Genomic DNA, 17,510 nt, shown 5'->3' on the forward strand with positions numbered 1-17,510 from the left:
GATTCCACATATAAGCAATATCATATGATATTCGTCTTTGTCTGGCTTACTTCACTTAGTACGATCATCTCTAGGTCCATCCATTACAAGAGATTTTAAATTAAGGATTAAGATTAGGATTCAGAGAAAAAGAATCGTTCCATATGATGCAATTAAAAACTACTACACTCACACAGAGTCTATGGCTTTCAGGGATTGATGCATGTTTAAATCTGCAAACTGAATCGAACCTCACGACAAATATGCTCTTACCTGATGATTGCAAACATGGAGTTAAAATTCTTGCACTCCCTGCAGTGCAGAGCGATCTTGATGAAATGCTTAATGGTCTTCATCCTCTTCAGCTGGTTCGTCTCCCGCAGAATCTCAGAGGCTACCCAGAACGTCTCCTGGTTAATGACCTCCTCGAATTTCTTCAGGTTGGCACAGCTGGTTTTCGATCTGAGCTTAAATAAATCATCGATATACTCAGTGGGTTCGATGTTGCGGAAGAGCTCAAAGTTCCGCATGGAGAGCTGCGTGGCCACCTCTACGGTGCTGAGCTGCAGCAGGGAGATCTGACTCTCTCTCAGCAGCTCCTGAGCATCTTCATCCGAACAAAGGGTCTCTGTCTCCATGTTGTTTTTCAAGTAATACCTGTGAGAGACACAGAATTCAGAGCCTGAGCAGCAGTCTCACGATACTCCTTGAAAGAACGATGCTGTCTGCTGAACGGTGGTGAGAACACTCCACTGAATGACGGAAGGACAGACAGAGAAGGCAGCAGCTCCTCGGTCACCAGATCACAGAACCCGGCCCAGAGCCACCGACAGAAACTGACGCATCACATGGAATTGCATCTGTACCAGGTGCAATCCATTTTGTCTTGTCCTTCCCTGCCTTCTAGATTACCTTTTTTTTTTGCTAAAAAGGACAGAAAATAGCTAAATTTAAAAAATTTTCAGTTTAAATAATGAAAAAAGCTCTACGGAAGGAAACAGGAAAGATTGATCAATCCAACCTATTTATTCAAATACCAAAGAAACCTGTAAGCTATCTCCCTCTATTTGATCCTATGAGGAGAACGATCCTAAAAATAGATTTTAACGTTCAAATATCTGATTTTCATGAAAACCCTCCAAGTAAGTGGGACAGGTATTATTCCTATTTGTCAGATGAGGAAACGGAGGCTCCCAGAGATGTACGCCAGCTGTAGAGAGAAAACTCAGGGTTAGTGCTCCTTTCCCTCCGTTAAGTGACTTGACAAAAACAGAATCCAGATGTTTACCCTGTGATTTTTTTTTCCCCGATTTTATACAAAGATGCTCTCCTTAAGCCAGATTCCATAAAGGAAGAAACAGAATGAGCAGGGTGGTCCTGCTAAACTGGCCTTCTGCGTATATCGCCGAAGACACAGACCTCGGGACCTTGACACTCACAGATTTCACGTTCTCAATTTTTTTTTTTTTTTTGTAGTATGTGGGCCTCTCACTGTTGTGGCCTCTCCCGTTGCGGAGCACAGGCTCCGGACGCGCAGGCTCAGTGGCCGTGGCTCACAGGCCCAGCAGCTCTGCGGCATGTGGGATCCTCCCGGACCGGGGCATGAACCCGTGTCCCCTGCATCGGCAGGCGGACTCCCAACCACTGTGCCACCAGGGAAGCCCACGTTCTCAGTTTTGATTACTCATGAAGCCCACGATGTGAATCCATTTGCAATTTTCTTGAATACTGACTGTGAATCATGACTCTGCACCTCAGTGAGATTTGGAGAACTCCACCAAGATCACACATAGGTCAATGCATATTCAAATGATAACGAGACAATGGGCCTCCTAAAACAACCCTACCCACTAGTGTCAGGGCTGGAAATAAAGTGAAAGTGAAGAAGACAAAGGAAGTTATAGTTGACAGCAAGAACGCAGAAGCTCTGAATGAATTAAACCAGGTTTAGATGCATAACACGAAGAAGTCAAGAATACAATGAGGGCTTCCCTGGTGGCGCAGTCGTTGAGAGTCTGCCTGCCAATGCAGGGGACACGGGTTCGAGCCCTGGTCTGGGAAGATCCCACGTGCCACGGAGCAACTGGGCCCGTGAGCCACAAATTCTGAGCTCTGTGCGTCTGGAGCCTGTGCTCCGCAGCAGGAGAGGCCGCGACAGTGAGAGGCCCGCGCACCGCGATGGAGAGTAGCCCCGCTTGCCACAACTAGAGAAAACCCTCGCACAGAAATGAAGACCCAACACAGCCAAAAATAAATAAATGAATAAATAAATTAAAAAAAAAAGAAGACAATGAAACACTCCGTATGGCAAGAAAAAAAGAAAAAACGTGACTTATGAAAACAATTTTCAGTAAGTGCCGAATCTAGTCATTATACGAGAGCCAAAACCGAACTACTTTTTCAACTTTCCCTTATTTGTGATTTGAGGCTATCAATGGAAACACCATGCAAGAGGCTGACAAGACCCCATACGATATTTTCCTACGAGTACTGTGTGACAGAAGCGCTCTGAAGACCAAGCAGCAGCAGACCACACCCTGAGGCAAATGAGCTTTGGTTCCAGAGTTAAGAAGGGTTTTTCATAGTGTTATGAACAATAACAGGCAGTTTCAGCCAGCCACACTGTCACAGACATCTCCGCGTAAACAAACGAAGTTCCTGGAAAAGTCCGGTAGGCAGGAGCGGGTGACAGAGGATACTAGTGGAAGATGTGTTTGTGAAGGTGTGTCTGCCAGGAGACGGGAGATGCCCTCCTGCGCGTCCTTATGGGAGCGTGAGCACTGGCCAGCAGTGACAATGGTCAGGTCACAGCGCCCTTGTTTTGCACGAGCTCCTAAGAGATCCTTGCGAGGGGTCCACAGTCTACTGTGTGCATTTCCTTTGATACGGCAATGCTTGGTGAATGGGGAAAACCTTGCTTTTAATCTGCAACTTATTTTAAAAACCCTTAGAAAGCGTTCACCAGACTCTGGTGTGGGTTTAAGGACGGGGTAAAGAAATCCGACAGGATAGATGACGTCTACCTTCCACTCAGCTGTATTCTGTCGGCGAGTTTGGAAAGCTGATCCGGAAGTCTCCTTTGTTTGATCACTCCCTCTGGTGTGACAGAGACCTCACAGAGTGAGTACTGATCCGGGGTGGTGGTCACAGCAAACTCTCGGATGGCCTGAATGACCACCTCCTTCGCCGTGGTGTCCTTACTGATCATGATGTATCTGCTTTGCTGGTCAGCCTTGAAAACCCTTAACACTTGATCTGGCAAGTCTGGGGGAAAGAAGAGCCAGGAGAAAGGATTTCAGGACCTGGCAATACAATTAAGGAATGCAACCTGAAAGCGTCTCCTCAGAGAAGATGATGCTAAACTGTCATCTCTCCCTTACTTCAACCCTCCTGCAAAGATTCACTTAGTCAACATACAGGCACGCTACATGAACACATCTGCCTAAAGATAGTCACATTACCCAGAGACAAAGGCAAACAGATCAGGTCCCAAGAGCGGCATGCAGGGTGGTCAGGCTGGCATCTTTATTACACTGAAGAGCCCAGGAAGCTGACTGAAAATATGCCTCTGAACTCTTTATTTAACATGACCTGGTGATACCTGCATGGTACGTGCTAACTTCATTTTAGGAAAAAGAATGCAAGTTCAGAGAGATTCATTTGCACGTGGGCATATCAGATTGGTCTGAAGAATAAAGATGAACCGGTTCCAGCTGTTGGAAATTTACATTTTATCCTGACGTTTAGCATCTGATAGAGTCCATGCCACGCCGAGAGAGAGACACACAGCATTACCGTTATGTCAGGAGAAAAAGAGACGAGAAAACAAAAGCAGTGTGGGCCACGCTTACCAGGAGTAGCACTGAAGTCTAAGATGCGATGATGGGACTGCAGTAAATCAGGGTTACTGGACGATAAGGTTCCACTGACCGGCAGCGCGGTCGGGATGTGCTTGGTCTGCCTTAATCCGACTATGCTGTCATCCTGAGACTGACCGATCCCGATGTCACTGAACCAAGAGGAAAGGTAAAAAGTTATGACTCATCAATAGATAGTGTGCACGGACAATGAATAAACCGTATGTCAGAAAACCCGCAGTTAACGTACAACTATCATTAATAAATTCGGTTGGAACTTGCAAAAGCAACTACTGCTTAAGCGTATCCAACTCATGTTCTTAACTGCGTAGCATGTTTCTCTAAAACCTTTGCCTTTTTAGCTTAAGACAAATCATAACAAATATTAGTAGTTTCTGAGTACAGACATATATTCAGAAAAGATAAGCCCTAGTAAATCATGGAAATAGATTTAAGAAAAAGCACATTTTTAAAAAGGCATTCAGTCACTCAAATGATGACTTCTGCCTCAGAAGGGTAAGTTGTTTTATAATCTTAAAGAAATGAAGAAATTGAGTAAAAAAATGAATAGAGAAAAAAACATCCAAACTGTCCCAACTTCATTCTCCAGTGTTTCAGAGAAATAAATGAGATCATGATGGAGTCAAATGTAAAGAAAGCTTGACACATACATTATTTCTTAATTATACAGAGCCTAAAAAAGCAGTGGTGCATGGTGACATTTCTTGGCATCAAAAAAGAGGCAATGGAAACCCAATGACTCACTTTCACTTTGAACTCACTACTCAAAATTTCTAGTTCTACGTTTAAGCTCCCAGAGAAATACTACTTACTATGGATAGCTACAAACTCATTTCCATTTATAAAAGCCTGGGGACAACTCTTGAAACATGGTTTAATAATACATAACATTATTTCTAGATTTGAAGGGCCAACTGTTTCCAAAACAAAACATCAGAATGAAACGATAAGCACAAACAAACACGAAAGAAGTAGAACACAAGCTCTGACCAATCTCTATAAATACCTTGAACAAGGAGAAAGAAGATCATACTAAGGTTGGGATACCAACCAAGGTGCCATAATTAAGACACTTAGAAATCAGTTAGGCTTTCGGACATGACAGCTTGATCAAAATAACTACCAAAATCTAGCAGCATTCGTCCTCTTTATTTGGGAGGGAAATGGAAATTACAGAGGCAAATAAGCAAGCACAAGACCAAAGATGATTTTAGTGTAAATTCTTCAAACTTCATAGGTAAATATCATCCAGCGATCCCACTCCTGGGCATGTATCTGGAGAAAACACTAATTTGAAAAGATACACGCACCTCAGTGTTCATAGCAGCACTATTTACAATAGTCAGTTGTGGAAGCGACCTAAGTGTCCATCAACAGATGAATGGATAAAGAAGACGTGGTATATAAACAATGGAATATTACTCAGCCACAAAAAGGAATGAAACAATGCCATTTGCATCAACATGGATGGACCTAGAGATTACCACACTAAGTGAAGTAAGTCAGACAGAGAACAACAAATTATCTATGATATCGCTTACATGTGGAATATTAAAAAATGGTACAAATGAACTTATTTACAAAACAGAAATAGCCTCACAGACATAGAAAACAAACTTACGGTAACCAGAGGGGAAGGTGGGGAGGGATACATTAGGAGTTTGGGATTAACATATACACACTACTATATATAAAACAGATAACCAACAAGGCTGCTTAGCCTGAGGAACTATACTCAATATCTCGTAATAACCTATATGGGAAAAGAATCTAAAAAGTAGGTATATATAAAACGGAATCACTTTGCCGTACACCTGAAACTAACGCAACACTGTAAATCAGCTCTATTGCAATTAACAGTTAAAAAAAGATTCAAAGGTAAGTCCACAACAAAATTAAATTTCCATTTAAGTGCATAGAGGCATGTATCTACAGACAAAAAGGATTCATGTGCTATGCAACATTAAATAAAACCTTCACATTTTTAGCGGAATTTTATTTTTCATCCATATAAACCAGGCTTTACTGCCAAAAATATTAGATGTCATACGTACATGAGACAACTGCTATGGACTCAGACCAAAGACAGAGCCAACTGGGCCTTTGCTGGCCCAGATGCTATCAATCCTGGCGCACTCGAGGCAACCCCCAACGAGCAGCCTTCTTCCGAGCTGTTTCTCAGCAACGTTTCAATACCAAGCATGATGATCTAACGCTCTACTATCAGCTGTATCTCTGCCGTCCACAGAGGCAGGGTTACTCTTGGACTGAAACTACTTTATATTAAAGGCTTAGTTCAGAAAGGTCCACATCCGAGCACATTCGCTTGTTGCTGGACCTCTAGAACTCTCTCACTGCTACTGAGATTTTTTGTCCTTGGTTAACTTTATATGTAGTCTGTTGGTTTATTCTCTCTTACCTCAGGGTTCTGCAGTCTTTCTCCACTTACCCGACAAACAGACCCGAGCTTTACCAGCCTCCTGCCCACCCACCCCATAGTCACATCACTTTTCCGGGCCTGTCCTTGTCAGGCTGCCACCATCCAACATCTTAGCTTCTGTGATACTGATAATGTTTGAGAGAGAAAAAAAAAAACAACAGTATATCTGGAAGATTCATCTGGGACTTCCCTGATGGTCCAGTGGTTAAGAATCCACCTTCCAATGCAGGGGATGTGGGTTCGATCCCTGGTCGGGGAACTAAGATCCCACGTGCCGCGGGGCAACTAAACCTGCATGCCACAGCTAGAGAGAAGCCCATGTGCCACAACTACTGAGCCCGCGTGCTCTAGAGCCTGCGCACCGCAACTACTGAGCCCGCGTGCCACAGCTACTGAGCCCGCGTGCTCTAGAGCCTGCGCACCGCAACTACTGAGCCCACGTGCCACAACTACTGAGCCCGCGTGCTCTAGAGCCTGTGCACCACAACTACTGAGCCCGCGTGCCACAACTAGAGAGCCCGCATGCCACAACTAAAGAGAAGCCTGCAACGAAGAGCCCACATGCCGCAATGAAGACCAGCGCAGCCAAAAAATAAAAAACAAATTTAAAAATTAAAAAATAGAACATACTAGAAGATTCATCTGCTTGACTACTTTGGTAGCTTTGTCAAAAAAAAAATCTTTCTAAACATATGCTTATTTCTAGGAGAGAAAAGTTTTAGTAGTAACTAGTATTAAATAAAGTCTATCATACCAATATAATAGATCCTACAGTTTACTGAGCCTTCTTTTAAATATAACTATTCTTTTCATTTCAATTACATTACATATATGGATTATTTCAAATAATTTTCATAATAATATTTAATATTTCATAAAAAGACTTAAATGAGTCATCTATGTTCTTCAAAGCAAATTTAAGATGTTTCCTCAGTGCTTTAAAAATCATCATGTCTAATTATTATCCTTTTTTCTTTTCTCTTTTCTAGCTTTTGAATATCTTTCTAAATACACAGAATAACATTATACATAGTATTCTCATCCTGGGTCCTTCGCCAGCACCCTGTACCGGGGATGGATTACGTCCCAGCTCTGACATGTCACGTTTCTATTAATACTCGGCAGGGTCATGCTGACTTGTGTTCGATTGTTTTAAAGGTTCATATTTAACTCATGGTCAACTGACTCTAAGATTTTTTTTGTTGCCGTCCTGCTAATAATTCTACGTTAAAGTAACTGAAGTAACTTTTCTTATCTACTTAAAAATGAGCTTTTCATCAAGAAGGGTCACTTAAAAAATCGATTCCTATTTTCTATAATGCCAGCAGGCCTAATCCACTGTCTCTTAGAAACTTACTTGGTACAATCATGCTCTCGAGTCTATAAATAAAGCCGTCTTACTCACTGCTTATCCTCAGGACTCTGCTGTAGCAGTCTTTTCTAGCTGATATGAAACCACCAATCATTATAGTTTAATGGGGAAAACACAAGTTTGACACTCGACCCATCAACAGCACATCCTAGACCGTATCTCTCTAATCTTTGGATGAAAATTTTATCTGAAGTGGAATTAAAAAAAAATGCTCGATACACTCCTGAATGCTTACATGTGCTGCTCCTCTGTAGGACCCATTAGATTATCAAAGAAAGAAAATAACCTTTATGTTTTCAGGTTCTCTCTTACACCTCTGTAGTTTGAGGAATCAATAATAAATGAATTTGGGGCCCCCGTGTAATTTAATACTTTAAAGAATTTTGGCTGATGGTAACTGGGTTTTATAGAACACCCACAGACCCAGAAGGAGCTAAAATGAAGACAAAAGCAAGCAGACAAGCAAAGCTAAAAAAGTGCGACACCTGCAACTTTGTCTGGTATGAGCTCCTGGCGTAAGTAAACAGCTAAGAAGAGATTCAAGAATACACCTGACATTCTGACTGCAAAGCCCACTGGGAGGAAGGAAAGGAGTTCTGTGCTTGGTTGGTGATGTCTTGGCAACAGTTAAATAACTGAAAACAGGAGAGAGAGGAAACAAGAGAATGGCAAGCGTGAACGGAACCAACTGGGAGCAGCCATGACCTGACTGGCACACAGCAGATGCTGATGGTGGAGAAGACACCCAGAAACAAAGAAACAGGAGCAGAAATGACGCCACACCATGGCGGAGACAGGAGCAAACACACATTCTTGCCTTTTAAAAGTCCAAATGAGAAACAAAATATTTCAATGAAGATCGGAGTGGGCAAGTAAGTGGCAAAAATGGGATTAAAACAAACTTAATTGTTCAATATCGCTTCTAAGATAGCTCAGCCACAAAAGCTTGAAAACATTTTTTACACTCATGTGCAAACACGTTACATCACCACCTCTGCACGTCATATTAACACAATAACATAATGTACAGAAAACTTATACAGACACTTACTTATATGGTTTTTGTGGCAAGATACTAATCCGAGTCTTGTCCAGTATCTTTTTTAGCTTGTTCCTTCCCCCAACAGTGTTGGCTTTACTTTTCTTATTTACTTTTTCAAGTCCTATCACCTGTTCTACGTCTACAGCGAGATCTGGAATGGAGTAGCGACTGGCCTTTTTGATGTCTCCAATTTTAGGGAGGTGAGGGGCACCATTTCTCTTCTCTTCTGACAATCTTGTTAGAAGTTCTTTAAATACTAAAAAGGAAACAAACACCGCAAAACGCCCATTATAAGAAATCTGAACAATTCAAAGGCGATTGTAGAACTTGGAAATATTATCTAAGTGCAGACTTCAGCTACCAAAATGGTAATCTTGTAGAAAAACACTACTCCAATGAACAAATGACACCAAGAATCTGTTTTTCTATGTCTTCTGTCACTTCTACTCAGATTAAGTTAAACTAGTACACTCTTTAAATGTATAGATATTTGAAATATTTATCCATAAAAACATCGATAAAAATAATGTTATGGTCCTCAAGTAAGTAGATTTTGATTCAGATCTAATTATACACTTACATAATTCATTCCGTATCTATGCATTTTACTATAAATTTTCAATTCTTATGATGTTTGAATGATAAACATGACTTTTTTCATGATTAAGACCTAAATGCTAAAAAAAAAAGACCAAAAAAAAAAGGAGAAAAATGAAAGTATGCAAAAATGTAAACCACTTACCAAATAAATTGGTTTTCACAGTGATAGATAAGTGTGTGTTATTTCTAAGAATTTCCATGGCTTTTGACAGCTGAATGTTTTCAAAGTTTTGACCATTTACTTCTAATATCTAAAAATAAAGTTATAAGATTAATTTCAGTTTCCCAGTTGACTGAAGGAGAAAAAGACACCAGTATTTACCCTTATGTTTGCATTCAGAAATACCATACCTGGTCCCCTCGTTTCAAGCCTGCCTCGGTTGCTTTGCTACCTGAATCTACACTGTCAACAAAGATTCCAAATCCTTTCTCTGAGCCTCCAAGCAAGATGAAAGGCAAGGGAGCTTCTCGGGATGGTTTTGTGAGTGTCATCAATCTTCTTTTCGCTTTAGCAGCACAAGCAATATTTAACAGCCTTAGATGTCCACCCATTTTCTACAAGAGTTCAAAAAGAGTGGTTTCAAAGATGGGCTGAATCAAATGAACTTAAAGCTGATGGTTTATTTTTTAAAAATCCCCAATATTACCTCTCTTTCCAGATTATTTTCAAATTCTTCTAGAAATCGAGTCATCGCAGGATCCCCTTCGAAGTCATTGAAGTGATTATTCACCCACAATAATACTACCCGTGTAACCTGCAAAATCAATGATTTTTAATAGGTTTTCTTCTTTCTAGTGCTAAAAATTTACGATTAAAGTCATTTCAAAAAAGTTATCCAACAAACAATTTACCTAATAACAATGAGCAAGAAAGGTAACAATAAAACTCTCAGATTTCATTCATAAGAGGATGACCTTCTAAAAATATACAGTAAGACTTTGAATGTGGACTTTACGCTGTTTGACCGAGAAGGGTTTTGATTCTGTGAAGCATGGTAACTAACTTTTATCTTGCTTCATCTCAAAATATATTTGATATAGGTCACAACAAAAACTATAATAAAATCAAACTAATACAAAAGAAGACAGAAACTTTAACATCTACAATTGTGCAGGGAAAATGAGTAGCCTTTTCTTACCCTGCACACATGTTTTCACTGAGCCCTACACTGAGCTTTATACAGAACAATACACACACTCACAGCTGTGGAATATTAGCTTTGTACCAGCAAGAACTGTGTGACCTTCATTAGACTATAAGTTCCATGAGGATGACAACTTTACCTGTTATGTTCTAAGGGCATCCTTAATATTTATAACAACATCTAATTCTCAGTAAAATTTTACTATATGAAGTGAGTATAACTGCAACTTTAAATATAAAAGTACCTGTTTTATTTTATATGAGTTTAATGTTCTATATCTTGAATAACAAGATCAAAGAAATTTTCCATAGCATTGTTTTCAAGCGTTAACTAACCTCTTAAAGTGGGAAAATTAAGCATGCCATTCTAGCAGTAAAGAAACAGAGTAGACAGTATACAGTTAATCTTCAAACTGCAGTTAAAATACTGCTTATAGTTAGTACGCTGTGACAAATTATAGTATATAACCTGACTAATCACTCAGGAGTCAACTCTTGATATTTATATTAATTTTTATCATTTATTTCCACTAACGTCCATTTTTCAAGTTTAGGAAACCCAGATGACCATCTCTCCTGAAACTATATCCTTAACACCTGACCTTTTCATAAAATTAAAAGTTTGTAGCTGAGAAGCCAACTTAGAAGTCTACTAGCCATATTCCAGGTTAGAAAAACGAGATTCATAAATCATAAACTGAATACTACCAACTACCATCACAACAGCTTTAAGATGCACTAAGAGACTGCTGGGAGCCAGGCCCTACACGGGTATTCACCTTCACAGCAACCCCAAAAGGAGGCTGATTACTGTTTTACGAGTAAAGAGATGAGTAGCAGGAGGGTGAGATGACACAGACGGTAAATGGCAGAGGCAATGCTAAGGCTAAGGACCTCGGCTGAGATCTTCCATGCCTGTGACCCTCAGATTATGAGATGCAGAGCATTACTGTCCAAACGATTGCTCTAGGGCCATGGGTGAGTCAGCGGAAGGGCCAGCACTGGAGCTGGAGGCCTTTTTTTTTTTTTTTTTTTTTTTGCAGTACGTGGGCCTCTCACTGTTGTGGCCTCTCCCATTGCGGAGCACAGGCTCCGGACGCGCAGGCTCAGCGGCCATGGCTCACGGGCCCAGCCGCTCCGTGGCATGTGGGATCTTCCCGGACCGGGGCACGAACCCGTCTCCCCTGCATCGGCAGGTGGACTCTCAACCACTGCGCCACCAGGGAAGCCCTGGAGCTGGAGGCCTTTTGCTAGTGCCCAGTTCTGGATTTGTACGCGCTGACTCTCCTAAGTCGGCCTCATGGAAACCAGGCCGTCACGTGGAAGGAGAAATGAGTACAGGCCATGAGTAACTCTCAAACCTCACAAGACTAGGTACTTTATCACCCACTCTGGCCTTGAAAAAGAGCTTGACTCAAGAGCTGCTGAAGAGGGTTTGTTCAGAATTACATGCCTGGGGCCTACCTGCCCGCGATGGTTCTGAGGGGATGCTGCTCGGGTGCCAACTGAAAAACTGTAACTTATGTGGTGTACACTGGCCGTCCACTGAACCAGAGGATGCAGATTCCCGTGGAACCCAGGTGATTGAGGGCTGTGTTTTAACAGAATTTGCAACGGAACTGAAGTTTATAAACATTTGCCGGGGGGGAAGGGAATCAAGATGGCGGAGGAGAAGGACACAGAACTCACCTCCTCCCACAAATACATCAAAAATACATCCACACAGGGAAGGATTCTCACAGAATACCTGCTGAAACATTTGCTGGCCTATGTATCGGCCTTGGCGTTAAAAAGAAAAAAATTTCTAGGGACTTCCCTGGCAGTCCAGTGGTTAAGACTCTGCACTTCCAATGCAGGGGGCGCGGGTTTGATCCCGGGTCGGGGAACTGAGATCCCACATGCCACATGGCGCGGCCCAATAAGTAAACAAACAAATAAATAAATTGCAAGCCCAAGAGGCAAGGCTTTACAACAAAAAAAAATTCTAGGGCTGAACTTAGAAATCTATAACAAGAACTGCTATGTGTATCACCTTGTTTTTTTCTTTTGGCTTAAGAAGTACATTCTCTTATCCCATCAAAATATTTTGAACATAAGTGGCATGACAAATATACATTAAAGTCTCTTTAACTTTGTATCTGAATGTTTCATAGTTGAAAGGAAACTAAAACGCAACTTCCAACCTTATCCCTGAGGCTCGGGTCATTAAACCACTCCAACAACTTTTTGCCCACTTCCATCGGGCTGCAGAGGAAAGTCCTATAGGTCAACAGGAAGTCCTCTATAAACGTCGGATCCACCACCGAATGCTCTTCCACCAAATGCATCGTTAATCTTTCTGAGGTGCCCTGCAACAAACCAAAGGCGTCACCAGCATCCCGCATGAATGGCATCTATATGGTACCTTGATTTCAAACCTTCAGCCTGAGATGAACTGGACGGTAACATACACAATAATGACTAAGACTGCTGTTCTTCAGGAAAGATAAAGATTTTTTACAATTGCTAACATTTAAGAGAAGTTACGCCTAAAAACGGAGTGGGGGCATCTTACACCGTCCTAACGGGTACTACCTAAACCCTCCTGCCATGGGGCAGAGGCGTGTTTGTCTCACCTTGATGACGATGTGCCCCTTCCTCGTTCCCGTTCGATCGAGCTCTCGGTGTTCCTTCACCATGACGATCTCTCCTTCCTCTTCAACTTTTTGCATGTTCTTTTCTACTTGGTTGAGGATACGGCAGTAATCTTGCTGGGCTATGCAGACAAACTGGAATAAAATGTAAGTCACATGCTAATGATAAAGTGCTTGCGAGAGACCTATAGCAGCGCTAATGATTCAGTGTTTTAATTATTTAACACTGACATTTTCCCATGTCTCTCCCATACTTTCTAAATGAGGGCAGTAATGAACCTTAATCGGACTTCTCTACTTTTTAATGTATTTCCTCCTCGGTCAAGAAAAGTTTCATTTTTAGAATATTTATATGTAGTTTATATTAAAAATCCTAACAATGAAAAATATCGGAAGATAAAATTAGAATAGTTCTTTCTCACCACTCCCACCCCCCAACCTGTGACACTTAGAAAACACTGGGGGAGGAGAGTGGACTCTCAGGATAGATATTAAAAAGAAAAAAAAAAAAAGATTGGCTATATGTACATGTATAACTGAATCACTTTGCTGGACACTGTAAACTAACACAACATTGTAAATCAAGTATACTCCGATAAAAATTAAAAAAAAAAAAAAAGAGCACACACAACTGTGGGCAGAGCAGCAAAAAAGCTCTGGAGAGTCTATACGTGGTCGTTTAAGTATCTGTTAGAATTATGGCCCTAGCAGAAAGGAAGAATATGAAAAGAATTCAGAATAGGATGATGTTAATAATGGATTGTAATCCACTCCATCAGGGTAGCTGCTGGGTGGTCTTTCTAGTTTAAGACTTGCAATGTGCAACCTGAATCCAGGGGACTGAGCTAAGGGACCACGCCTTGTTTTAGACTGTGATTTTTTGCTATACTATCAGGGGGCAGGTACAAACCTGGGGCTCTCTGGCGCTTAGGAAATCCGAGCGTGCTAACAAAATTGCTTGTCAGAAGAAATTCTCTTACCTGCCCCAACCCTTCCTGCCTGTGGCTTCTAGGGCCAGGCGAACTGATTCAAACCCCAGCTTTACTACCTCTCACTGTGGGATCCTGGGACAATCACCCGGTGGGCCTCATTTTACCATCTGAAAAGGCGAGATGGTCCTAAGAGCACCAGCCTCATAGGATCCTTGTGGAGGCTGAGTGAGATAATCCAGGTAAAACTCCTGAACTGTGCTAGGTATACAGTATGTGCTCAATAAATTCTATTATTTAAAAAATAGATATTAAAACATAATTATCATTTAGTGGGCTTTAAAAATTTGAAGACTTTCAGAGCAGCAATTTAAAAATAAAGATGATCTTAATAAAAGATAACAAAATTCAAAGATACCCAAGCAGTAGATATAACAAATTTGCTAATTATAATTGATAAAAGAAATCATTTTAGAAAGTCTGTTCCAAAAAGGTCCACTAAACAAGCCACATACTTGTTAAGCTCAAATCATTATTCCTCATAACTGGTATGAAGGTTAATCCTTGCTCTTTTAAAGAAAAAGTTAACAGAAATATGCACATGAAGCAATTACTCCTCCACGACCCCAGAAATAAAAAATTTCAGGGCTCAGGGCAAACCATTTAATTACATTTCTTAGTAGTTTTAAAGAAAGTTATGAATGAATTCTAGAAATCACTTGTTACACAGATTAGCCAGAGGCCAGTGAGAAAGCAACAGTAGATTCGTAAATAAAAATTACTGTTTTCTCTGAATTTTGAATAATTTATTCTCATTTTAAAAATCTGTTAGGAATGAAGAAAGGATGGACATTTCTTTTTCTCCTTTAAGGTGAAAAGATGAAAAGAGGGAATGGTTAAATTATAATGTACGTAAGATAAAAGATGCTACAGGCATCTAAAATCATATTTTCATAGGACGTTTAGACTTCCGGCTCAATATTCATGATAACACATTAATTTTTAAAAAAAAATTTAAAACCAAATATTGTAATAATGATTTTAATGACAATGATGACATTATTATCATCATATTGCAGTAGCTTTATAGGAACTTTCTCACTTCATCCTCCCAACCAGCCCATGAGGAAGGTACTACTATTATCCCCGCTGTACAGATGAGGAAACAGCTGTGCATTCGGCATGCTAATGTAACCAATGTCTCATAAGTACATGCTTGCTAATTAAAAAAAATTATACATGCATATCAGAATCCTGGCATCACAAAAGGCTAATAATGATTATTTCTGAGCAATGCCATTTACAAGTGACTTTCATTGTTTAATATACTTTTCTATATTTTCCATACTTTCTGCATAATCAGTAAAGCTTTTTTACAGAAGTAGCAGCAGCAGTTCACACTCAAGAATGAGCATACTATGATATTAAGTTTCTTCCATCAAGTTGATTGATATCATCTCACTAATTTTTCTATTAAGAGTTTAGAATCAAAAAGTTAAAATTCGCAAAGCATAGGCTTTTGTTGTAAGCAATTATGGATAGTTTAATAAAATTTTTTTAATGCCAAAAAACCCCCTACAGACTCATATCCTTAACACTGACGACAGGTGTGTGTATGTTTAAAATCTATGGTCCTTAGTTTCTTGCCTCAAAAATATTTTAAACTTTTTTCTTTTTACAGGGTGGCAAAATTGTTCCCCAGGTCTCCAAATAATTTTAGGTGTTCTTTCTTATACTCATTTTTAGAGAACATAATTCTATCATTTATCGCCTAAAAAAGAAATGTATCCCTGAGTTAAAACAAGTAAGTAGAGAGATAAAAAGAAAATGCTTTCTGAAGAGAAATGTACTAAAATTAATCTTCTTGACTAAGGACTTAAAGAAATTAGAATTAAGTTTGATTTGAAATTCTTAGTGTCTAGACAGACATCCTTGGCATTTCTTCTGCAGCAAACTGAAATACCATCCAAAAAGGAAAAAAGAAAGATGCCCAAACTGAATTTCTAATATGGCCATACAGAACTGATATCTCAAAAGAAATAAATTTTACAAGAAAATATTTATTTTTTATTAGCAAATTTATTTTTGCTTTAAGAAGTTTTTAGGTATAACAGGAAATTTATAGGAAAAATGTAATTTTTAATTGGTATGATGAAACCAGTTGAAAATTTGTGAGTTATACACATAATTGTTTTAGTGAGGTTTTATACTTTCAGACAGGTGTTCACAGGTGAAAGTCCTGTATGATCTTGGCACTCTGATATGAAATAAAAATTCAAGCAAGATTTCATCTATAAAAGGACAATGATTTCATTTCATTTCTTATGTCCCAGGATAATTTTCTTTTGGGCACATGACCTCACAACTTTTATTTAGTAAAAATATTAAAAATGATAAAAGAATGAAGTAAAGTTAAACTTTTATCAACATACAAAACAGTCAGCTTTCACTATATCCATGCAATTGCTTTCTCCTCCAAAACTACTGCTAAAATTCAAAGCATCACTAGCTCTCATGCTCTCAAGAAAACATGAGTCTAACAGATTTACCTTAAGACATTAGATCTGTTTAAACTGGTACTTTGCATCTGCAAGGGAGTTCATACCTAATTGTTCACACAGGCATCCAAGTGTTCCCTCCCCGCTGAAGGGTGCAGGGCAGGGCGAGGCCATGCCTGGGTGTCACTGGCAGGCCCTAGATGTAGGTGGTGGAGAGAGGAAGGGGAGACAGAAGTAGAAGAGCGGGAAAGAAAAAGAGGGACAGGCAGAGGGAAAAAGAAAAGGAAAAGGCATGGATGGGGAATGGAAAACCAATCACCTGGTACCAAAGGACATCTATGCCTGGCCCTGCCCTTGTCCTTCAAACCCAACAGGGAACAAGAATGGGAAGAGGAGGGGACTTCCCTGGTGGTCCAGTGATTAAGACTCCGTGCTTCCACTGCAGGGGGCGCAGGTTCAATCCCTGGTTGGGGAACTAAGATCCCACATGCCGAGTGGTGTGCCCCACCACCCCCCCAAAAAAAAGAGAGAAAAAGAAAAAGAAAAAGAGAATGGGAAGAGAGGCACACAGAAGGGAGCAGGGCAAAACACAGTGCTGAGCACTGAGCACATCACAGGACCCAAACAGACAGAAATAAATGTCAAACTGAATCCACTCATGCTGTGTCCTCAGGCTGAACTTGGGCTCGACTCTATACACTACCCAAGATGTATTTTGGGAACCCACTGAACTGTAAGGAAATGAGGGCCAAACCTAGCCAAGGTTGCTTCCTCTTGGTAAAGGGAACACCACTTTCGTTCATTTCATTCAGTAACCTTTGATTGCCTACAATGTGCTCAGTACAATGACACCCTTGTGGAGATCACGCTATGGACAAAGATGTGATTCTCACTGTTTAGTTCTCCCAACAAGAGGAGGATGTGGCACGCGCACTTCCTGACAAATAAATGACATTTTAGCAGCTATACGCTAAAATGCTATATAATTTAATGCA

The 17,510-nt window shown here is 40.3% G+C and overlaps 1 protein-coding gene across 7 annotated transcripts in view; it reads right to left on the reverse strand.

Moving 5' to 3' along the window:
- Window positions 1-17,510, reverse strand: part of RAPGEF2 (Rap guanine nucleotide exchange factor 2) — a 246,004-nt gene that overhangs the window by 19,268 nt on the left and 209,226 nt on the right. For all 7 annotated transcript variants that reach the window (XM_079919702.1, XM_079919703.1, XM_079919701.1 and 4 more), the window contains 9 exons: window positions 13,071-13,223; window positions 12,639-12,803; window positions 9,959-10,066; window positions 9,663-9,866; window positions 9,454-9,562; window positions 8,721-8,967; window positions 3,831-3,988; window positions 3,003-3,243; window positions 253-636 (listed from right to left, as the gene is read on the reverse strand). In XM_079919702.1, the coding sequence (XP_079775828.1) occupies window positions 253-636; window positions 3,003-3,243; window positions 3,831-3,988; window positions 8,721-8,967; window positions 9,454-9,562; window positions 9,663-9,866; window positions 9,959-10,066; window positions 12,639-12,803; window positions 13,071-13,223 (1,769 nt within the window). The remainder of the gene's footprint in view (window positions 1-252; window positions 637-3,002; window positions 3,244-3,830; window positions 3,989-8,720; window positions 8,968-9,453; window positions 9,563-9,662; window positions 9,867-9,958; window positions 10,067-12,638; window positions 12,804-13,070; window positions 13,224-17,510) is intronic.

Source organism: Stenella coeruleoalba (assembly GCF_951394435.1).
Source record: "Stenella coeruleoalba genome assembly, chromosome: 4".
Taxonomy (NCBI): domain Eukaryota; kingdom Metazoa; phylum Chordata; class Mammalia; order Artiodactyla; family Delphinidae; genus Stenella; species Stenella coeruleoalba.